General features: G+C 38.0%; 1 protein-coding gene across 1 annotated transcript in view; it reads left to right on the top strand.

The window, feature by feature from the left end:
- PREX2 (phosphatidylinositol-3,4,5-trisphosphate dependent Rac exchange factor 2) overlaps positions 1 to 24,699 on the top strand; it is a gene marked incomplete at its 5' end in the record, with an annotated part of 184,759 nt that overhangs the window by 137,589 nt on the left and 22,471 nt on the right. Inside the window, 3 exons of the mRNA XM_084282243.1 lie at positions 6,296 to 6,410; positions 18,679 to 18,745; positions 20,767 to 20,957. Coding sequence (XP_084138369.1) covers positions 6,296 to 6,410; positions 18,679 to 18,745; positions 20,767 to 20,957 — 373 coding nt within the window. The remainder of the gene's footprint in view (positions 1 to 6,295; positions 6,411 to 18,678; positions 18,746 to 20,766; positions 20,958 to 24,699) is intronic.

Genomic DNA, 24,699 nt, shown 5'->3' on the forward strand with positions numbered 1-24,699 from the left:
TTATGGGGGGCTCCCTTCTGAAAGGGACAGAGGGACCGATATGCCGACCGGACCCAACCCGCAGAGAAGTCTGTTGCCTCCCTGGGGCTCGGGTGAGAGACTTTGCCAAGAAAATCAAGCGCCTGGTACGGCCCACTGACTACTACCCGCTACTGGTCTTTCAGGCTGGTAGCGATGAAGTAGCAACGAGAAGTCCGAAGGCGATCAAAAGAGACTTTAGGGATTTGGGGCGACTACTTAGAGGATCAGGGGCGCAGGTTGTGTTTGCCTCTGTCCTTCCGATAGGGGGGATCGAAGCTGAAAGGCGTGCTGTTCACATAAACTCGTGGCTTCGAGACTGGTGTGACCGGCAGAATTTTGGGTTCTTTGATCATGGGAAGGTCTATGCTATACTGGGCCTGATGGCACCGGATGGGATGCGCCTCTCTCGGAGAGGGGTAAGGATCTTTGGTCAGGAGTTGGCAGGGCTGATAGATAGGGCTTTAAACTAGAGTCGAAGGGGGAAGGGGCTAAAACCAGGCACGCCGGTGAAGACCTAAGGGATGGTACGCTAGAATCAGAGGAGGTGTGTGCCAGTGAGGTCCTTCGGTCAGATCCACAAGGTGCTGAGTGTAAGGAGACGCACCTGAAGTGCTTTTACACGAACGCACGCAGTATGAGGAATAAAATGGATGAGCTAGAAGTCCTGGCCCAGTCCCGCAACTACGACATCATCGGCATAAGCGAAACCTGGTGGGATGAGTCCTGTGACTGGGGTGTTGTGATAGATGGTTACAGGCTCTTCAGGAGGGACAGGCAGGGTAGGCGAGGTGGTGGGGTGGCGATGTATGTGAAGCAGGGGCTGGACTGTGTGGAACTTCAGGTCGGCAATGGCAAAGTTGAGAGCCTCTGGGTAAGGATCAAGGGACGAACGAATAAAGGGGATGTCGTTGTGGGAGTCTATTACAGACCACCTGGCCAGGACGATAGCGCCGATAAATTATTCTTTACAGAACTAAGAGAGGCCTCGAGATTAACTCCCCTTGTCCTTATGGGGGACTTCAACTTGCCAGACGTTAACTGGGAGTGCCACACAGCTGACACGAGCAAGTCCAGGAGGTTCATGAAGCACCTAGATGATAACTTCTTGGTGCAGGTGCTAACGGAGCCAACTAGGAAAGGTGCCCTCCTAGACCTGTTGCTAGAAAACAGAGAGGGTCTGGTGGGAGATGTGGTGATTGGTGGCCGCCTCGGTCATAGCGACCATGAAGTGGGTGAGTTCAAAATTTACGGTGACAGAAGGAAAAGTGCCACCAAAACCTCATCCCTAGATATGGGGAAAGCAGACTTCAGGCTGCTCAGGGAACCAGTCAGCAAGGTCCCCTGGGAAACTGCTCTTGAAGGCCTCGATGTCCACCAGTGCTGGTCATTCTTTAAGCGATGCCTCCTAGAAGCACAAGATCAGGCAATTCCTAAATATCGCAAGTCAGGCAGGCGGGGCAGGAGGCCGGCGTGGCTGACCAGGAACATTCTAATGGAGATTAAGCAGAAACAGAGAGTGTTTCGCTACTGGAAGGAGGGCCAGGTGTCATAGAAAGAATACAGGGATGCTGTTCGTGTTTGTAGGGAGAAAGTTCGTGTGGCCAAAGCACACCTAGAGTTGAAGCTGGCTGTGTCTGTGAGAGAAAATAAAAAGGGTTTTTTTAGATATGTGAATGGAAAAAGGAGAACTAAAGAATACATAGGGCCGCTCCTTGATAGGGAAGGTCTCCTCACAGACAATGACATAGACAAAGCAGAGACGCTTAACGCCTTCTTTGCCTCTGTCTTCAATGCCGATGATGGGCTTCGGGACCCAGGGTGCCCTGAGCTGGAGGACTGGGACGGTGGGGATGACAAACTCCCAACCGACCCTGAACGTGTGCGGGATTTGCTAATCCACCTGGATCCCTACAAGTCCATGGGTCCGGATGGGATTCATCCCCAGGTGCTGAAAGAGCTGGCGGACGTCATCGTGGAACCTCTCTCAATTATTTTTCAACGATCCTGGGAATTGGGAGAGGTCGCGGTAGACTGGAAGCTGGCAAATGTTGTGCCGATTTTCAAGAAGGGTCAGAAAGAAGACCCTAGCAATTACAGGCCTGTCAGTCTCACGTCAGTGCCTGGTAAAATCATGGAGAAGATGGTTCTCAAACTTACTGAGGCGCACCTGGGGGACAAAGCAGTCATTGGTCCCAGCCAGCATGGGTTTGTGAAGGGTAGGTCCTGCCTAACTAACCTGATTTCCTTTTATGATAAGATCACCCGTATGGTGGACCAAGGGAAACCAGCTGATGTGATTTTTTTGGACTTCAGCAAGGCTTTTGACACGGTTTCCCATAGGATCCTACTGGACAAAATGTCCACCATACAGCTAAATAAAAACATCATACGATGGGTGAGCAATTGGCTAACGGGCAGGGCCCAAAGGGTTATGGTAAATGGGGCTGCGTCAGGCTGGCGGGTGGTCACCAGTGGGGTCCCTCAAGGCTCCATTTTACGGCCGGTACTTTTCAATATTTTTATAAACGATCTGGATGTAGGAATAGAAGGTATTTTGAGCAAGTTTGCTGATGACACCAAACTTGGAGGAGTTGTGGACTCGAATGAGGGTGGAAAGGCCTTGCAGAGGGATCTGGATAGGTTGGAGAGCTGGGCAATCACCAACCGCATGAAGTTCAATAAGAGCAAGTGCCGGGTCCTGCACCTGGGACGGGGAAACCCTGGCTGCACGTACAGACTTGGGCGATGAGACGCTGGAGAGCAGCTTAGAAGAGAGGGATCTGGGGGTCGTGGTAGACAGCAAGTTGAATATGAGCCAGCAGTGTGCCCTGGCAGCCAGGAGGGCCAACCGTGTCCTGGGGTGCATCAAGCACGGCATCGCTAGTAGGTCAAGGGAGGTGATTGTCCCGCTCTACTCTGCGCTGGTGCAGCCTCACCTCGAGTACTGTGTGCAGTTCTGGGCACCACAGTATAAAAAGGACATGAAACTGTTGGAGAGTGTCCAGAGGAGGGCTACGAAGATGGTGAAAGGCCTTGAGGGAAAGACGTATGAAGAACGGCTGAGGTCACTGGGCCTGTTCAGCCTGGAGAAGAGGAGGCTGAGGGGAGACCTCATCACAGCCTACAACTTCCTCCTAAGGGGGTGTCGAGAGGCAGGAGACCTTTTCTCCATTAACACCAGTGACAGGACCCGCGGGAACGGGGTTAAACTGAGGCAGGGGAAATTTAGGCTTGACATCAGGAGGGGTTTCTTCACAGAGAGGGTGGTTGCACACTGGAACAGGCTCCCCAGGGAAGTGGTCACTGCACCGAGCCTGTCTGAATTTAAGAAGAGATTGGACTGTGCACTTAGTCACATGGTCTGAACTTTTGGGTAGACCTGTGCGGTGTCAAGAGTTGGACTTGATGATCCTTAAGGGTCCCTTCCAACTCAGGATATTCTATGATTCTATGATTTAATGTTGACAGCTCTTGGCATTCGGAATTCTCTATTTACTACATCAGAATTGTGATCTCAGCAATAAATAAGCTTAATTAAAAGATACTTTATTTAAAATTGAAATTCAATTTATTGAAAGTTTCTCTTTAGTCTTTTAATAATATAAGCTCTTTTTTATGTTTTCATAGAATAATTGAATAATTCAGGTTGAAAGGGACCTTGGGAGTTCCTGAGGTCCTGGAGAACCTGCTCACAGAAGGGTCAGCTGTGAGGTCAGACCGGGTTGCGCAGGGTTTTTTCAAGTAAGATCTCTAAACAAGAACAGAGATTGAGCAGCCACTTGGGGAACGTGTTCCTCTATTTGCCCTTGTCATGGAAAAGTGTTTCCTTTCTATCCAGTTACAGCCTCTTTTGTTCCAATTTATGTCCATAGCCTCTTGTTCTGCAACCTTGCACCTTTGTAAAGAGGTGTCTTTAGTGACTAGTCACTGTCTTCTTCTTGACCTCCTGTTAACTAAGTCTAGTTAGGTGGCATGTAGGTCACCAAAGCCATCAATTACAGGCTGAACAAGCTGAGGTTCTCTAGCCTCTCCTCATAATGTTTCAGGCCATGACCACCTTGGTGACACTCTATTGAACTCTCTCCAGTTGATCAACAGCTTTCTTGTATGATGGGGCCCAAAATTGGATGCAGTATTCGAGATGTTATCTAATGAATGTAAGTAAGTAAGGAAGGAAGGAAGGAAGGATAAGCACTTCTGTCAATCTACTGACTGTGCTTCTGTTAATACAATTCAGGATGCTCTTGGCCTTCTTTTTTTGCCAGGGCACACTGCAGACTCATGTTGAGTTTGCTGACTCCCAGGTTCTTCTGATGCTCCATGCAGGACTTGACATTTGTCTTGTTCTGTTTCACATTGTTCCTGTTGGGCAACTCCTCCATCCTGTCTAGGTCTCCTTCTAGGTGGCCCTGCAATTGCATATTACACTGCGTCCCCCACTTTGGTTTCAGCTAAAAACTTGACAGAAGTGCATTTGTCACCTCCTCCAGGTCAGTGAAGATAATGAACAATGTACATCATTATGGTGTCCTGCTTTTTAATGGGCCTCTTGATGCAGACTGTGTCCTGTTGCCTACTACACTCTGAGCCTTCCCATTCACCCATTTTTTTTTCCATTCATCTGTTCATCCAGACCATAAAATCCTAATATTGATTCACGAATACTATGGAAGACGTTTCACTTTGTAAGGAAAGCTTTCCTTACAAGAGAGCTTTCTAATACATTGAATAGCTAGAAATACATGAAATCCTTTAAAAAAATTGGAGAGTTAAAGTGTACACTATGATATTCCCTGCCAACAACCAGTAGCATGGTCCCCATAGCGCTGGTAGAAGCAGAACTGTGTGCCCCAGTCAGTCCTGAGAAGCAACTGTTTTCTCACGTGGGTGATCTAACTGGATAAATTGAAGTTTATTCAGGTAAAACAAGACATACAGATAGTCAGCTCTATGTGTGCACTAACCTGGTATTAGAGAGTTCTGTGGATATTTCTGCATTATTATTATTATTTTTTTTTTGGTGGGATAAAGCATCAAGGAAGTTAAGAAGTCTTTCTGTTGAAATTTAATATTTTTGCACAGAAGCAGAATTACAAGCTTTGAAAACACCGAAGGGGAGTGCAATTTGCATGTTCTTTCACACTGAATGAATTATTTATTAACTGGTCATATTAAGCAGTACAAGCAGAATTAATATTCTGTGTGCAGCTGAAGCTGTAAGACTACAGCATGTTTTCATCAGAGATCTGCTTATTGCATGCATTTTCTGATAGGGTGATGAATTCTTAGAATGAGTATGGATTATTAAAGTAGCAATGTTCCTAATTGTAAAATCTTTAATGCTCTTCTCCCAAAAATGTATATCACTAGGAGACTGTGTTTTGTGTTATAATAAAGTTAATCTCTTAACAAGCTCTTGTTATGTAGAGATCGTGATTTTTGAGGTTCAAATTTGTTTGAGACTTTTCAAACATTTGATGTGGCTTAGCTAAAGAAAAGATTGAACTTTGCTGAGTATCTAATTTAAAGGAGGGGTGGGGTGTTTTTGTTTGTGTTTGAAAAGTATTGAAGAACATGCTAAAATGGAAGGTTGTGCATTCCTTTTATGCTCCTTTTAATTTCTGTGTGATGATTGTATGAGAAGGACAGTGACCTATACTGGAAATCTTCTTTTGGTTCCTGAATTCTTGTAGCAACATTCATCCTTGTCAAGTGAATACAACAAAGATGGACAAGGAGTCCATCTATAGAGACATACCTGATCCCTGCAAAGCAGCATATAGGGCATTTTCAGAGATCCAGAGAATTTTGCTTTACTTAATCCAGAAGAAGGCATTCAGATTATCAGTGGAAATATCTAGAGTCTGAAGTGTTCCATATCCCCTAATCAGACATCATAAGAAGTTTTTAGGTCTCCCTCTGTGAAAGTGTACATTAATCCTTTCTTTCCTCTACTGCTCCCGCCCCCCCCCAGTATATATAATAGAACTAAAAAACACATTTACATGCAAGGGGCAGGAATACTTTAATTAGAGCAACAGAACTCACGCTATATTTTCCATGGGGCCAGAAATATAATTTTTGTTGTGAATGAAATCTTAAAAAGATCTGTATGAATTCAATGACATACAGAAACAGCTCAGCAATCCACAGGGATCTCAACTTCAAGATTTAAAAGTAATGCACTAGTCTGTGAACAAAGCTACAAAGAATGTGAATACTAAATATTTAATACTGATTTTTCTCTTCTGTGTTCTTCTTTCTCTTTTCATAGCATTGGAAAGCATGGAAGGATACTACTATAGAGACAGTGTTTCAGTAGAAGAATTTCAAGCTCAGATAAATGCAGCATCACTAGAAAAAGTAAAGCAGTATAACCAGAAACTACGGTGGGTAATAAACCAACTTTCCTGAGATTACCTTAGCAAGTTCGGCTTTTTGACTGTTTCTATGACACGTATTTAAACTAAAGTGTATTGTATGGTGGTTGTTTTTGTTGCTTGATTGAAAAAGATCCAAGATTCATGGTTCTGACTTTTTTTTTTTTTTGATTTCTGCACTATTAAGATTACATTGAAAAAAAAAAAAAAGTAAAATTATATTCTTTCCTAAATCATTTTCCTGTGAAAATTATAGCTGCAAATGCCTCAGAGTTGCTTTACTAATGCATATAGTAACAGAATTGTCTACATGATCACAATTGGTGTACCAGAATCTCTAAATATTATGATCTGATTTTTTAGATCATATTTACGTGATTTCTACAGAATAGGGCTTATAAAATAGTGCTGTTTTCCTCAAAGGTGAATGTAGGTTTTTTTCCAGTACTAATGGGAATAAGAACATTTCTGGGTACTTGCATCAGCTTCATGTGTGGATTACAGAGTATGTACTTCCCAGTATAAGTAACGATTATGCAGGTGTGTATTTTAGTAAATAATTAATAAAGAAGTTGCACATAAAGACAGAATTTCTGGTGTACTGATCTATTAGTTACAAAGTAAAATGATGATATACCTAGATATACCTAATAATACCTAGATATATCTAATGATGATAAAATACCTAGACCACTCTTGCACCTCCTTGTATCTGTGGAAAACACCTGTTTAAATGTATTTATATAAACAAATAGAACAAAAAAAGGGTAACATCACATCTTTTCACTTTTTAAATCCCTGAATTGGATGGAAATAGTACCATTTGGCTAGACATGTTAAAAACGACAGAGAATTGGAGCTAAAAAGAGATGAAGGACAGCAAAGAAAATGAAAGAGTAGGAAGGAGGATATTTAAGTATCCTAAGTGTCTAGGTGGAGACAAGCATACAAGTGAAAGTCTCAATATTATTTTTCCAATTGCTTTACCTGTTGATCTACTCCTGTCTTTGGGATATTTTCTTCATGAATCTTGCAAATATATTTCTCTAATATTTTATCAGAGCAGTGGATTTCCTAAATTCTGCTTTAATCCAAACAATATTTTAGCAAAAACAATTTTAAAGCCAGTTGTATTCAGTGAGTACTGTATATTTACTTTCTTTGTTTCATCTGTGCCACTGGAATTCTATCCAATGGCAAATGTAGTATTTATTTATGTATTTATTTGTTTATTCTGTTTTCCAAGTTGTTTTTTGTTTGTTTGTTTGTTTGTTTGTTTGTTTGTTTTTGGTTAGCACTTAATGTTTAGGAAAAAAAAAAGTTCCTCCTAAGTATTTTTTTCACAAATCTTATATGAAAATATGACAAATAGGTTTTTGAAAGCTTTGGTCATGGCAGTGTTTGGCGTAGATGAACTAGCATTGGAATGAGTTTTCTCTCAGATGTGCAAGGCGAAACTTTTTGCCATTTTTTAAGTAAATGAATAGGTCTGATTTGGCCCCCATAAAAATCCTAAAATTCTTCCTGACATTGTTTCAGTGTTCCTTGATCCTATTTACCATCATGCGTTCTGGTTAGGACCTTCATTCATTCTGTGGATCTAATGAGATATAGCACTGGTATTTTGACTCACAGGTATGACGAGTTGCTAACCTCCAAGGACTAGTTTTGCTAAAAGATACTATGAAAAAGTTAGCGTTCAACAAAAATTACCAATGGTTGCTCTGTCCAGACTAAAGAATAGGAAAAATATGGATTTGTTCCAGCCTTCTAATGTCTGATGAGAGCATTCAGTAATTGATCTTTGCATTTGTGTTCTGGTGAGCTCTACCAGTTGCTTAAATGAGGCACAAGCAGCTTCAGGAATTCACTGACATAATGTGAAGAAAAGAGGAAAAACAGAAAAGCAGATGCTTTGTTCTTGTTCTGCCATTTGCTAGCCTGTGTAGGTGTTTGGACAGGAGAATCTAATAAAGTAACTACAGCAGCAAAAGCTATTAACATTTGGATAATTGCTCCAAAGAAAAACATAAAAGTGAAATTGAATACTCCCTGGAAACATACGCATATGTAATAACACTGGATTAAACTCTTCATGTGGAAGAAATCCTCTATGTAGAACCACCTAATCAGTAATAAAACAAGTCATTCAAGACACACACAATCCATAAACCATTCTTTCTCTGTAGAAAAGGAATAGACTGCTGCTTCTGAAATGATCACCTGATGACCATTTTACAATCTTCATTGATACAGCAGCAGAAAGCAAATGGGGAGCAACAACAGAGGAAAAAGTAGTCAGTGGGAGAAGAGGAGGGAGTGGGAATGAAGCCACTGGCTGGTCATGACACTGCAGCAGAATCATCCATTGATGAGAATTCTTAATGCAAGTTCAGCTTCTCTTACCACAGACACATTTGAATAATAGTATTCTCATAATGTGAACCAGAGGAGACCATTTTAGTTGTGTATGGTCCCACTGGCAATGAAACGTTAGCCTGACTTGTGATGGCTTCAAGTGGGACAACAAAATTAATAAATGTGAGGTACCCTTGCTTAAATAATTCTTAAATTGTAAGTCAAGACTTGTTAAGAATGAGTACATAAAACATTTTTGAGGAGTGCAATGCTTTTTTTTTTTTGGTGTGTGTGGGGGTGGAATTTATACTAATGAACACATTAGAATTCATTTACAAATTATTTATTTGAATGAATTAAGAGATACAGTAGTAGATGGAAGTAGTAGTGGAAAAAGGATAGCCTTTATCCTTTAAGTAAAAAACCCCTGAATCTTAGCTATTCTTGTAAAAATCATTAATTACTAAGGAACTGCGACCAGCTTTTCCACAGTATCAGAAGTGAAATAATAAATCCAGGTGCAAAGTTGTCCTCCTTGACACCCACTTGAGCAGTCATAAGAACTTCTCTTTGTGGTTCTTGCTTTGGGGCTTTTGAAAGTACTACCTGAACTACAAAATATTAATTGTAAGGTTATCATTTTTATGAAAATGCATGAAAGTTGAAAACCAGTTTTGGAATTTGATACATACAGAATGAAGAGAACATTCTTCCATCTTCTTTAACTTACTTAACCCTAGCTACTTGAATCTAATCAATTATATAGGGGAATTTTCATTCTAAGGACAGCTAAGAGTTGATTTTTTCTACAGTTCCTGAGGCCCCTGCAATATGTAGGAAGTCCTTTTTCTGAATATGATGTTATATTAGAAACAAAACAGTTTATGAAATTTCTGAAACTGCAGGGAAATTTTCAGCATCTGGCCCATGATTATTCTTAATGGTGCTGGATTTCTTTTTCACGGTCAGCTAGATTGCATTTATTTTTATATTTCACCTTTTCTGCTTCTCTGACACTCATAAGGAAAAAAAGGCTATACTCAAATTGTATTTGCAAGTTACGCTGATACTGGTAAGTGCCAACATTGTAAATTTAACCTTATTAAACCGTTTGCTAATGGGGAAACATGCAGTACAACCAAGTGAAAGTAATTAAGTCAGCAAAGATTTTTAAAGATCTTTATTACCGTGTGTTTGATAGCTCTACAGTTGTCTTCTAATTTAGAAGAGGACTGGAAAGAACCTGTGCATCTGACCTGTACAGAGGCTGACGTTAACTGGCTGTGTTCTGCATTCTCCCACCTTCTCTTGCTGTCCTTCATCTTTCTCCTTTGCTACTACCTGTCATTCAGATAGCTTTTTTTTTTTTTTTTTCCATCTTGAATAAGTCATTTTGCTTTTACAGATATGAGAGACCATTTCTCTTCAGCAGGGAACAATGAACAATGGTATTTGAATTCATAACTACAACAAATGCTGATAGGAATAACGATAATTCATGAATGCAATATAATTACTTGGACTGCTTGGTTGGGTTAAATCTTCCGATGCACATCTTGAATCATACATGACTGTAAAAGCATGAGGGAAAGCTTAATTTATCATTTTTGAAATATTACTCTTTTAAGAATTATTTAATTAAAATACATTATGTCCTATGAATATGATTTTTATTTTTGGTAAAGGTCTCTTTCCTGCATGGTATGATTCATTATGGTATTTATTACTACATTGCATAGAAATAAATCATATAGTCGTTACTGGGACCAAAGGTTTGGTTACAATGCAGACCTGTTAGAAGCTGGGACAAACCTGACATAGAGGTCAGCTGAATGGCCATAACTCAGCCAATCTTTGGACTGAGTAGTGACTTTAAGATATAACCCTTAGTTGGATAGGAGAACTGTTTTTACCCTTGTAAGAATCAGGTTTTAGATTACCTTACTAGAGTAAGTAAGATGGTTTTAGAATGGACATTGATGAGTATAGGAATGTGAACTGAGAAAATGTTTGTTTGAGGTGTCAGAGGTTTGAGCTTGATGGCCTAGGATGGGCCTTCCAATAGTAAGGAAGCTTGCTCTTCCAGTCTTTCCTTTTTCATAAATATTTAACATTTTTTATCAGGCAGATCAGATTTATTTTTTCTTTCATTGTAAATGATTTTCTGAGAAAAATGTATGTCCCTCCTTCAACTTTCCATTAAAATGTACCTTTCCACAGGTACTCTTGGTCAGCTTCTTAATCAGAGAAGTCCAGGAACATCTGTTCTTAAGAGCTTTTTCTGGGCCAGGTCTGTGCACACGAGTGATGTGTATAAAAGATGGAAGGGATGCTGCGGGCACAAATCGTTCAGGGGGGTGCAGGGCTGTGGCTATACCAAGTACGTTAGATGGCTGCAGTATGCTCCACTGCATGATGTTGATACCAAGAGCAAACCATAGTGGAATTTATGTGCCTTGTCACTATACTCATTTGGGTTCTTAACTGTCTATGCAGCTAATTTTTAGCTGATGAGAAATTAGTGCAATCATTGGCTGTTAGACACATTAAAATGTCTATTAATCTTTAGCGCCTATACTTACATTTAGATATCTAACCACTTTTAAGATTTGGTTCCCAATAATGTGGTGGCTTGAATTGGGAAGATTGAGAGAGGAATGATCAAGGGAATATATGAAGGTGACGTTCTGCCTTCTTTTATTTTATCCTTTCTTTTATGCCCAGCATGGCACTTTCTCGTGACATCACTGACTATATGATGACCCAGTTCTTCACTCCAAAGATAAGACCGTGCTGCAGGAAAGGCAGCTGAGGATTGCTATCCATCCTCACCACTGGTGTGGGTGATAATTACCACTGTGTAGTAATTAACTTGCCTGTGCATCAATAGACAAAAAAGGCGTGAAAAAAAGCATTCTTTCCTTCCTGCCTACCATTCTGTGTGATTTGGAACTATTCTTTGAAGTCAGCTGTGTCCAGCATTATTGGCAGTTACTTTTGTGGCCTGCTGTACAGCCATAACAGAAGAAAAAGTTAAAGCAAGCAGTAAAGGGAAAAGACCTTTTTTTCTTCTTTATCCTATGTTACTGCTCCCTTTGATATAATTTTAGGAGGTAAATGAAAGTCTTACGCTAAGGAAGCAATTATAATCAGTGAATCTAATGACAAATGATTTAGCTAACTACCCTCATTACATTGAACATCTGATTACATTGAGCGTAATATTTGTCATTTTAAAGCGTTTCATTTACAATGTAACTTCAAACAATTTCTTTTTCTAAAGCCTCCTGTACCTATTTTATGGCATAAATTGCCTTCCACCGAATGACGGCAAATTTAATTTAATCCTTTATTCAGGGATATCTTGTTATAATCCATAAGATTTTAATATATATATATATATTTAATTATTTTCTAAAGACAAAGAAACTATTTCTGCCCCTAGAATTTCTGTGGGCATGGAACAAAATATGTCTGTGGAACATAACTTCTTTTTATTTATATGTGCATGTATATGCACTCAGCAGCTTCTCAAGCTGCAGGGTTCTTGGCAAGATGATGTTTTCTGTATGCTGTATAATTTAGTCAAGGCAGAAAATAGACGTGATGGTGTTCATGGCTTCAGGCTGAACTAAAATTCTCTAATAGTTACTTTGGTAAAAATGACAAAAAGGACATACCCACTTAGAGACAGTTAATTACAGTGAGAGAAAGGGTTTGTTTCTGGAACGAGCTTACAGATTCTCAAGACCATGCCTGCATTATCACAAAGACAAGATCATATATCAAACCCTGTAGGTAATGCATTAAAACCCATCACAAAACTGGCAGATTTCTTCACCCCCTGTTTCCAGTGGAGAGCTTCTCCAAACCAAATTGCTCATGCAGTTAGGAAGCTTATGTTGTTAGGAAGCTTTGTTGTCATCCCACTATTGTCCTTTGATTTTAGTCTTTCTCTCCTTTTGCCCACGTTTATCTGGTTTGCTCATTTACAATTTTCGTTATAGCCATCAAATTCAGAAAATAGTAACCTGAGAAGATTTACAGGTTTCAGAGTGACTGCATTAAAATATTCTCTTTTTAGTTCAGTGGGATATTTATGAAGTAGGTGAAATACTATTTTCTGGATTTTAATACTAGGTATTTGGTATATTGCATTGTGTTTAAAAATGCAACAGTAAAACTAGAGTGCAATGCTATATACACTAATTTATCATGTAGTTTATATGACTATAAAAAGTGGAAAACTGATGCCTCTTAGAATTTTAAGATGTGGTTCTAAATGAACTAGATGTTTGTGGCTGAGCTCTCTCTAAATGCAAAATCGTTATGAAGGAAAGATTGAAAATTAAGCATTCACTCTGAAGGACATAACAAGGAAATAATAGCTAAATTTGTCTCCTGACAAACATAATGAGAAACATTTTAGGTAGAACAGAAATTGAGATTCATTGCATCTAAGTGAAGCAAGACCAGAGTGAATAGAAAGATGCTGGACAAAGTAAATTAAATTGTCTTGCTGTTTTAAAAGATACACTCAGCTGGCTTGAATTTAGATATGTGTTTTTTTTTTTTTCTCTTCCAGATATATACTCTTTGTGTGAGTGTAAATTCATTGTATCTTCAGACTTTTTACAAAGTATGATCAGTATTTATTATATGTAATGTTCTGAAATTGAAAATTATGCATCTTGACAGATTACAGTAAAAAAACACAATGACCACATACACTGAGTCTTTGCTCACTGAGGTGGACATCTTGTTCATTCTGTTTTCTTTATCCTCTGCAAATGTAGAGAAAGTGTATCTGCAGTGGTCAGAGGTGAAGCTTTTTCTTTCACTTCTGGTTACTGATATGAATCCAAGCCTACAGCTGTAATAGAAATGCCGACCATCCTATGACTATGTGTCCTGTTATCATTTTAACAGTATATTCCATGTCTGGAATATCGTGAGCCAATAAGGGGAAATATACTCTGTGATAGGCAAGTGTGGAAACAATTAGTAAGTACTAATGTGTTCAGTGTGGAATTGGCAGTTAGGATAATAATGGGAGAGGCAGAAAGGCAGCTGTAAGTGGTTTGTGGCCCAAGAAATTCCCTTTCACTTAGTAAAACAGGATGGTTTCAAGTGATCTGGGAAGTAGGTAGATGGCAGGAGGCTTGGCATACTGGGTTACCCAGGAAGGGCTTACACATCAAATATATGAGTTACCCAAGGTAATTTCAGAGCCATACGGTGTTAAAATTTTCTGTTCTGTGTTTCAGGTTGCGTAGTAGTAGTTGTGAATGGTGAGAATACTGCTATGTATGCTGTTTCAGAATTTAAAATTGTGAAACTGTTGCGAAGATTTTTTCTAATAATTAAACCTTTCTCAAAACCTCTAATAATACTGTACATATGGTTGTATCGTTAAGATGTTAGGGTTAGAATCCCCTTTATAAGATCCCATGATCTTATTTTATGATGAGACCAAAGCCCCATTAAATTGCCCTTTTTGCTGATGTACGTATTTTTCCAGGCATATGTAATGCAGAAGGTGGGAAGTCCTTTGCGTTATGCCGTCTGATAATTCATATATGCATACTTCTGTGGAGTAACGCAGTATGCTGAGACTTTAATTTATCTAAACGTATTATCTCTGTATGAAAACTATTCCTGTCTTATGCACCTAAATAGTGATAGAATATTACAGTTTTCTTTCTTCTGGACTTGTAGCATGAATAGAGATACAGAAATACTGCAAAGTAGCGTAAAAACACTAGTAAAATTTAGAGGAATCATGCTGTGTTGAAGTAACTGTCAGTTTAAATGGTCTCCATCATTGCAAGGTATCAACTGTTGCAAGCTGAAAATTTTTAAAATATATTTTCAGATGCATGGTGTCAAGTAAATGACTTAAAATCACCACCTCTTTGTGTGGGTTTAGAGTGTAGATATACTTGGTAATTTATTATTTATTGAGATTTACCGTTTTGAGATTTACAGTTGCCATTTGTTTGCTCTGGCAGCAGATTGTTTTCTGCAGTGGGTACTTGATACAACAGAAAGTTGAATTTGGAAGCATGTATATATATACACACAAACACATGTATATATAAAAATAGATATGCTTCTAAATGTTTGAAGACATATATATGCATGCTGTACACCTGGATGCATCTATAGTTAACAATGAGATGACAGAATATAGCTTTTTATTAAAGAAAAAGATAAGTATGTGTGTATTTATGTGCATATACAGAGATACTAAATATATCATAGACATATGTATAGAACTGCAGAAGAAAATTACAGACACTAATTCCAACACTCCCCAAGTCTGCACCTCTGTATTGATGTATCCTTTGCCATGTTGTTGACCATGCTCCTTGAATAACTTGTGAATAAGGGACTGAAAATCAAGTAGCATTCAAATATATTTTGGGGAGTTGATCTCTGATGATCTCTGAAGGTCCCTTCCAACCCCTACAATTCTGTGATTCTCTGATATTTCCATTCTACTTTTTGAAGGCATTTTGAATTTCTTCATATGTATGCCACAGTTATGAAGACAATATAAAAGATAGTTTTTTTTTTTTGTTTTTTTTTTTTTTTGTAAAAGCAGCAAAGCAGCCCAACTTGCCTTTATTTAATGCTATTTAATCCAATTATCTCCCCTCTGCCCCCAATTATTCTTTGCTATTCTTACATTTCAAATAGAGGATGATTGACAGATAGGATAACTAGGTAAAATGCTTGACTAAGAAAAACATCAAAACTTCAGTATCTCCTTTGTATGTTGGTTCCAGGAGAATTTCTGGGGAAAAAAAAGAGAGAGAGAATAATCCTTTTGTTGATAGTGTTTTTCTTCTTGAACCCTAAGATGTTTAGTACCTCAATCCATAGTAAGTTTTCTCTGAGATCTCTGTCCCTTAATTTGACATTTTTACATAGGAAAATTGGGACGTGTCTTTAAAATTTGAACATAGCAATAATCCCCTGTTGTTCTAATGCCTTTTTTTTTTGTTGTTGTTGTTTGCTTGTTTTTACCTTTTTGTTTGCTTGTTTTTACCTTTTTTACTTTTTTTTTAGTAGAAAAAAGCTTTTTTTTTTTTTTTTTGTAGTAGAAAAAAGGTTTTTATGCTACAACTTAGAGAAATTGTAAGGCTTTTAGTAGCAAAACCAGCATCACAATTGCAGACAAAGAACTATGATTTCATTCTTGATCATTTCAAATGGATTAGAAAATATTGTCCAAATTGGGCACCATGCCAATATTGCCATTAACTTTTCCCATAAAATATGATTAAGGACCTTAACAAGCATTTAGTAATTAAGTGAAGTGCTCTGGAAATTTATATGCTGTCCACAGTTTGTCATGTTCTGTAAAATACTGAAGACAGTTTTTATGAAAAGCAATAAAAATAAAGCACTTGAGAAACATCTGGGAGTGCTATCTGATTGTGTGGGGGGAATAGTTTCATTGGTAACAGGATATTTTGATGTATAAAATTAATGTTGTGTATAGTTGATTTTTGTTTGTTCTTTAGGTTAATGAATAACTGACTGAATTAATATAGTAATTTCTATAATTGTATATACTATTCTAGTGTCCGTGTTGCTTCATTTTGTACCCTGAGTTGATTATTTTCCATGTACTCTATTAATGTGTGTACTGTTCTGTATTTGGTTTTTGGTTTCATTTAATGCAGCTGAATTTGCTGAAATAATAGCACAAAGAGAATGGGAGTGCTGAACAGACTCTGAATGAAGCACATTTTCCTGTAGCATAGCAGGAAAAAACAGTAGAGGCTTTTAGTCTGATAATGTTCAGTGGATGGCAGGATGATGCTTTGGTTTTAGCTTTGTTAACAAAGGAAAAGGTTAGCCTGTTGCTGCTGAGGTAGCTTTTATGTGCTGTGGCCACTCGTAGTGATTTATGAGTAATTTTCTCTGCAAACCTCTTTTCCTCCCAATAGTCTCCAGCTTCCTCTGACACAGAGTACAGTCTGGATTGTGCACAGGCTTAATGGAATAACAGAACTAGATTAGTTTTCTTTACTGTGCTTTGAAAGGGGATTAATTCATACCTTAAGTTTGGGGGAAGATGGTTTTCAAAAGTACAAAACTATGGGCAGCAAAATCTACTAGAATTAAAGGTGAATGGATTTAATTTTTTTAATCAGTACAGTTATTTCAGATTGTTGAATAGTAAAAGGCTATGCAAATTTGCAGTCTGCACCCCTGTTTTGCAGATATGAAACCATGTGAATAACTTTGCTCGTGGATAAAAACATTTTCATTTTTTATTGCAATTAAAATTTGGTTAACATTCCATGGGGCAGCTGGAGTTCAGTTCCAGCCTGGGTCAAGACTTGGCTGTGACCTTTAGCCAGGTCTACTCCTTGTGCACAGGCACTAGAGCCAGATCATACCTTGAGGCTTCCACCAGAAAATCTAGAAAGGTTCCATATTCAGTGTTTTTGGTTCTGTGTGTGCGTATTTGTGTTTTGTTTTTAACCTTGTCCAGAATTGCTGCAGGGGTAGGTGTTGCATGATTCTCCCTGGAGGCTTCATCTAGTCAGGGAATCCCAGTCAATGTTTCTGTTAGCAGTGGCCCCAGCAGTTTTAGGAGTTTTTCAACCAACACAATGAGTCTTGAGGTCTTGTGACTGTGATATGTAAGATATTTTCTCTGCCTATCGAACATTTAATGTTAATTCATCAATAGTGAGCAATTAATTTGCTTGTAAGGCAAACAGCAAAAATAAAAAGCCTCTAAGGTTTCTGAGTTAAAGGAGATGGGAGAAGAGCTCCTTGCTTTCCATGCTGTAGCTTTGTTAAAGTTCTTTCTGGTGTTGAAAAAGAGAACTTTTCCTGTTTTAGGAGAGAAGGATGGAAGCATGGAAGTCCTCTGCACAAAATATCAGCCACCTTTGTCTTTTAAAACAGTGCATGTAGCATTTGTCTATTTTATGGAAACTTTTAATGGTACCATTCATTGATAAGTGAAACGTTATAGAAGAAACTGGGGGAATATGGGCTGAAGAGCTTTACTACAAAGTATATAAATCTGACACAGCAAGAATGCCTTGTTTGTCACATTTGTGTTCTGTAGGTAAATGACATTTTTCTTTAGCTTCTTCTTTCATGCACCAATGCCTTTGCAAAGAAGTATGCAGAAATTGTACAGGAAGGCAGTTTGTTTTATTTATTTATTTATTTATTTATTATTATTATTTTTTTTTTTAAATTTACACATGCATGCCTGAGTGCACACATTGCAAATACCATTTTGCTTGTATGATGTATATTTACCACTTATAGGGCTTTTTGTTGTTGTTGTTTGTTTGTTTGTTTGTTTTTATATTGTGAGCTTGAATGTGTATTCCTCAACATCAGTACTATGTTTCATATTTGGGATTCTGTTCTGATATTATTGCAGATATATACAACTAATATTAAAAAGCCAAACCAAACCAACTAAACAAAAACAAACAAACAAACAAAACATTGCAGTGCATGAATTTCAGGTGCAGTTTACGTGCTAAGTTACCCAAAGTCACTGTTGAAATCTAGACAGTTGCCACAAACCTTTCATTGATGAAAATGAATGTTTTGGTGAAAATCACTTTCAGAACTAGTTTTTGTACTAACTAGGGATTAAAGTTTTGCACTGTACTGTCAAAGGGCAGAGGTAATGTTTGTCTCCAGGACAAGAAAAATGGTCCTCATTACTTTAAAGAAAGGGTGTTAGTGCCTATTTACCCTTGTACTAATTCTTGATCCTCTCTCATCATGGAAATAGAACAAAACAAAACAAACAAACTAAAACCAACACATTTTTGGATGATGTCTAAGAATAGTCACCTGCATACATTTTGTTTCAGAATTAAAACAATTAACAGCCTTTGCATTGTTTTGTTTGTTTTCCCAGAGCATTCTACCTGGACAAGTCAAACCTGCCTGCAAATTCAACATCTAAAGCAGCTTACATAGATAAGGTAAATAAAAATGTTAAGTGCATAATTAAACTCTGTATGTTACACACTGCTATTATAATCCTTTCTTGAGGTGTTCTTTATTCCATTCAAAAAATGGAATTCAAAGCTATAGGGACTTTGGATATAAGGAAAGGAGGAAATCTTTTCAATCTTTCTGTTGCACCTTGCTTTTAGGGGTATGTGGTGCCATGTGGTTCTTTATCCGCAGGTGAGGCTGAAGGGCATCAACATGTCTCAGAAAGAGAACCATAGCTTTTCTTTTTCGCCATGTTGTCAGAGCAATGCAATCACACCAGGAGCATGCAAGGGGTGAGGGGGGAGCAGATGCAGGTAGAATTTTTTTGTTCCAAAAATTGGAGTTGCTGTTAAAAATTAAATACTCCTTCAGCCTGCTCAGGCTTCCTTCTGAACCTCCTAATTTCAGCTTTCTCCAAATACCTTCATCGGTCTTTAAATCTCTGTGACTCAGAGATCCCAGGGGCTATGAAAATTCATTTAATGATCTCTCCTACTGTTGGATAGTTAATACCCCTACTGTAGACCAATAAGGAAAAATACAGAAATTCCTAAGGTCTTGTCTGTACTGACTTACAAGAAAAAGTGATTGAGTTACTGTGGCTTGAGAAATATAGTAATCATCAGCTGAGCTTTATGACAGACTAAAATTTTATGACCGTATCATCTAGCACAATCATTAACGGACAGATAGCTCCTGTTTCTTGGCTCTGTGCTGGACCACTTGGAAGGGGAGGAGGATGAGCCTGTTCCTCTCCTTCCATGGTGAGTCAGGAAATTTAATTTTCTAAACAGTCACAGATACAACAGGATAAATTAGCTACATGTAGAGTGCTTGTTACCCTCAAACCTGTTCCCTGTCTATTTTAGTAAAAAGACCAAGGGCAAGTTAAAATCATCTCGTAATCCAGAGGTAACCAAGGGATGTTAATTTAACATAGTGCATTTATTTTGCAGTTGGAGCAAGCTAAGAGTTAGTGCATGGTCTTAGCTTGTGGGCGTGACTTCTGTTATGTTCTTCATAGCTCTGCATTTGTAAATGGCACCAAGTAAAATCAATTTAAATGGATGCAAGTTAAATCAATAGGAGGTAAACCAGGTTAAATTTATTTGTGCCCAGATTTAAATATGCTGGTTGTTATAATTGATTTACTTGACCTGTATGCTTTTTTTTGAGTGAAGTTACCTCCATAAATGGGCAAGTGAGGCTAATGTTTCCTTACTTAGTTAAAGATGTCTCTAGGGAATGAATCTCTTTTTCAAAAGACTTAACCTTTGGTTAAGAGTTTAGCTGGAATCTCAAAGTGCTTCTGGAATAAAGATGAAGGGAATTTAGAACTATGGTCTTTGCAAAACTATGTTGTGAACCTCTCCTTTACACAAAGTACCATGAGATGTTACTTTTCAATGCCAGATTTCTCTTGAAGGCTCTTCTTCTGAGAGCAGCCTTCTACTTGAAGCTGCCTTTTCTAGGTGGATTATTTATTTTCCATGCAGTAATGTTGAGTTTTGTAGTATGTTTTGCGATTCCTGTTCATTTTTCTTTTTCCATGTTGTTAGTCAGGGTTAGGAACCAGCCATTTGCATAAGTAAAGGATAATGTGTCTTAATTATAAGCTGATTGTCTCAGTGAGTCAATTAACCAGGCTTGGCATCCCTCCTGTATATGTGTACGGTTGTAGGTTGTCTCTTTGTGGTTTCCCTTCTTTGGAAATACCATTAATGGAAATGGCACTGATGGAACTGTTCAGTTAAATGAAGTGAAAAACAGCTCTGTAGGTAGGACTGGGAATGAAAGTCAGTGACCGTAAGAATTTAAAAGTTTGAAAAAGTTGTCCTCAGTCATAACAGAAGACTGTGTGATCTGTATGCATGTTAAAGAATCTGGCTTTTAACTGTCCTAGACAGCCCTGCTGTTCCAACCCGTAGTTGTGAAGACCTACTCCAGGAGAGCATTTCACATGTTCTCAGTAGCAAATATTTAAATTTCTCTTTCCCTTTTGCAGCTGATGAGGCCTCTCAATTGCTTGGATGAACTTTACCGACTCATAGGGTCCTTTATCCGTTCCAAGCGCACCGCTGCCTGTGCATACACTGCTTGCAGTGCTTCTGGAGTTGGATTGCTATCAGTTTCTTCTGAACTCTGTAACAGGCTTGGAGCCTGTCACGTCATTATGTGCAACAGTGGAGTTCACCGGTATGGCAATTTATTTTCCTCCCTTTGTTTTAGTCAGTCATTCAGACATTGCAGTTTGGAGAAAGTTCTTGTACTGTCTTTCCATATATGTGACTAAGTATCTAATACACTTAAAAAATCTATGGTGAAATAGTAGAACTATTTTTGCAGTGATAGGCAGAAATGAGTAGTATGATTCTGTTTCGTGCAGTTGTGATGGATTGTTCCTTATTCGAGTCAGTAAAATGCAGGAGTCTTAATTGCTAAGGCAGAAAAAGGAATGTTTCCTAGGTGAATAACACACTGTGTTAAATTCTTGATACAGACAAGGAATGCTGAAATTTGCATTTGCTTTGTATGCGGGGTAGAGCTTATTTCAAGGAAAAGATAAATGAGACATAAGAGGTATACATTTCTGCAGGTGTACCATATGATAACGAGAAGTTCTGTCTGTAGAACAGCTGGTGTGATTAACACAATACCAGAAAATGAACTGGACTGTGATCAACTGAGCTTTGTTGTCATCAACTCTGAGATTTTAATAGACACACACACGCGTGTCTGTCTATTATAGATATACACACACATTTATATATATAGACACACATGTGTGTCTATATATATAAAGAAGTCAGTAACGTCATTATTGAGCTCACTAGTATTTAATGATATTTATCAAAGGCAGCATTATTTATATTCCAGTTGGACAGAATACAATTCTATCTACGTAACACCAAAAAAAAACAAAGACTGAATTGGAGAGGGGGAAAACAACATCAAAAACAAGCTATTACCGAAAATCTGATGTTAAATAACGACTCTATAAAATTTCCAAACTGTGCATTGCAGCTAGCAATATGTTAAAAATACCCTCCTTGGGAGTTGCTCTCCATCATCCTTCTGAGTCTCTATCAGCTAGGGATGTTCTGTGATGATATGACCTATCCGAATCCTTATTTTAGCAGACTTGATTTAATACTTTGTATTAAAATGAGTGTTGCTTTCTCCTAATTTTAACTAATGTCTTTTCTTTAAAAGAGGCTTAGGGAAAAAAAATGCAGTATAACCACAATGCTATTGGGCACGAGAACCAGGAAAAGCTCTGTATACAGTCAACACAATTAAATTATATAAAAACAGTGCTTGCCATTTCTCTTAGCAGAGATTTTAATAGTGTTATATTGCAACAGACTATTTGTATTACTCTTTATCATTGATACAAGAGAATGTAGCATGCTGTTTACTGTACTTGGCTTTAGGCAATTGCTAAATAAGTCTACTATTTAACACTAGACAATAGGTGGGAATACTGTCTGGGAATACTAGCCAATGAAGATGGGAATACTTTATGGCATAGATTGGCGTGAAGTTGTCATTTCAGAAGACTATAAAGATAGCTTTTCTCTGTCTCTGTATCTCTGTTTATACAGCTTCACAAGAAGTTTTTCTGATACAGATAGTCCCTCTACATGTGTCAGACCTTCAGATTTCTAAATTCATTTTTGCTTATAAACATTGCTCTGAGAGTGAACAAGATTTGATGAAGGGGGATGGGAAATCAGCCTTTTGTAAGGCACACAAGAGAAAGCTATATTAGCTCTTAAGAATGAAAAAAAAAAATCATTAATAATTAGACTGACCTCATGTCAGTTAGTTACTATGAGTTACCATTTTTACCATTTCCTCAAAGCCCTGTGCTTTTAAGAACAGATTCCTTATTCCCAAGTATCCTTCCAAAGACTTCCCTTTATATTATAATAAGAGAAATTTCACATGATCAGAAAAGACTATGGGTTTGATTCTACCATTTTGCATAAAACTGAGGAACCCTACCTCTGAGTTTTCTTTTGATTTCATGGATCCTGAACCTGCCAATATAGTCGTGGCAAAAATTCTTACTATTTAAGAATAAAGTCAGAGCAATTTTAATAGTCCCAATAAAGTATTAATCTGCAGTGCATGGATCACAATCATTCAGAATTATTTAGTAGCTGAATAACTGGTGGCATGCTTGATTGAAAAAATGAGCAATTCTTAGATGAGAAGGAATTATTCATGAGATTTCTGCTCAAAACTAGGGCTAATTCAAAGGTTAAAACTTTTAGATGTCTAGTTAAGCGTATTTAAAAAACACAAAATATTAGAAAGCCAACACACACTGGATTTCAAGACACTATTACAAGCAATGGGAATGGAGTTTAAATATTTTACGTGTGGCTTTCCATGTCAATGTTAAAGGGCTCAAGATCACCATTTATGTAAAGTAAATGTGGAAAACACTTTTCTGTAAAGCATGACTAGTTTTGCTTTACAGAAGAGTCTGTTTGAGCTTTTGTACAAGATACCATTACTTCATTTGTGCAATAATATTACCTTTGTGGCTGCCATCTGTTCAGAGGAAAAAACCATCAACTCTTGACATTATCACAGACATTTTAAGATAGGCCTTCCAGGAGAGAGGAATGTATTCCTTAAGATTTTATAGGTACTCAAAGAGTTTTTGCTTTGAATTTTTGAAAGTTCTGGAGAAAACTCATATATTTAGAGATTGGAAGGGACTCTTGTGCTTTTATTTGAAGTGACAGATTTTGAAGAAGCTATTTTTTCTTTTCAAGAAATAACAATTTCCTGAAATTACTGTTGTACGTACAAACAGGATGAATGGAAAAGTCTTTCCTTAGCATTTCAAATTGTATTCAACATTGTTGTTTTGTCTTTTTGGCCTCCCTAGGCCATATCTCTGCAGTCCAGTTCTAAATATCCTCTGCTTTTTGGCACTCTGAAATTGCCTTTGCCCAGATAGAAAGCTTGTTTTGTCTCCAACTTGCACGCATGCTTGTGAATTTTGTTCCTGAAATTTCTGCTGCTAAATTGTGCTGTGTTTTTCTGAACCTACTCCCCTTGCTGCTGCTTTGTAGAGTGAAACTGTCTTGCAGCATCATGAAGTCCTGTGAGGAGGACAAAAAGAAGAATAAAAAGCTGGATGCGATCCAGTCCCATAGACACAGAAGATTTTGCCTGTTGCTTGCAGTCTCTGAGGCTTAATTCTGCTTTTTTAACGGAATATTATTTAATCAGAGCAGATAATCATACAAAGTAAAGTTCTTTAAATTGTAAGTTAACTTTTTAGAGTTGATGTTACTGTTTTTAGTAAGAGAGGATATATTTTCCTGGTTGTATTCAGCAATGCATCTGGCCTTCTGTGTCTTAGAAACTAAATGCTATGAAGTTCTGGAATGCAACCAATTGCAGAAATCCATGTTTTGTAGGTCCAATGAGCTCACAACTGAAGTTTTTAGCACTATGCTACAGGTATTTAATGAACTGAAAACTGTTATTATCTACTGATACTGCTAGGCAAGCAGATGTTGGAAAGATGTGAATAGTGCTTTCAGGTTAACTTTTAAAGTATGTTCTTCATGTATCAGTCTTCTTGACAGCTTAAAAGTGAATAATAATGAACTCCTTGCAAGGTTGCTTCCAAAAGAAAATAAAAATAAAAAATCCAACACAGCCTAATTTCTGTAGTTGGTTGCTAATGAAAGGGAATCTCTGAGTGTGGAGGAGTTCAGGGCTCTCTGCTGGTCAGCATCTTTTGCTCTTGGAGAGTGGGAACTGAGCAAACCATTCATCTGTCAGTTTACATTATTTAATATACTTTAAACCTGAACTCCCTCACTCAATTTATCTGTCAGCTACTGAACTGATTGGAGAGCCTTTTCAGTGTTTTCTTAACTTAGGTGTCATGGATTGACAATGGGGG

This window comes from Netta rufina (assembly GCF_964035555.1).
Source record: "Netta rufina genome assembly, chromosome: 2".
NCBI classification, from domain to species: Eukaryota; Metazoa; Chordata; class Aves; order Anseriformes; family Anatidae; genus Netta; species Netta rufina.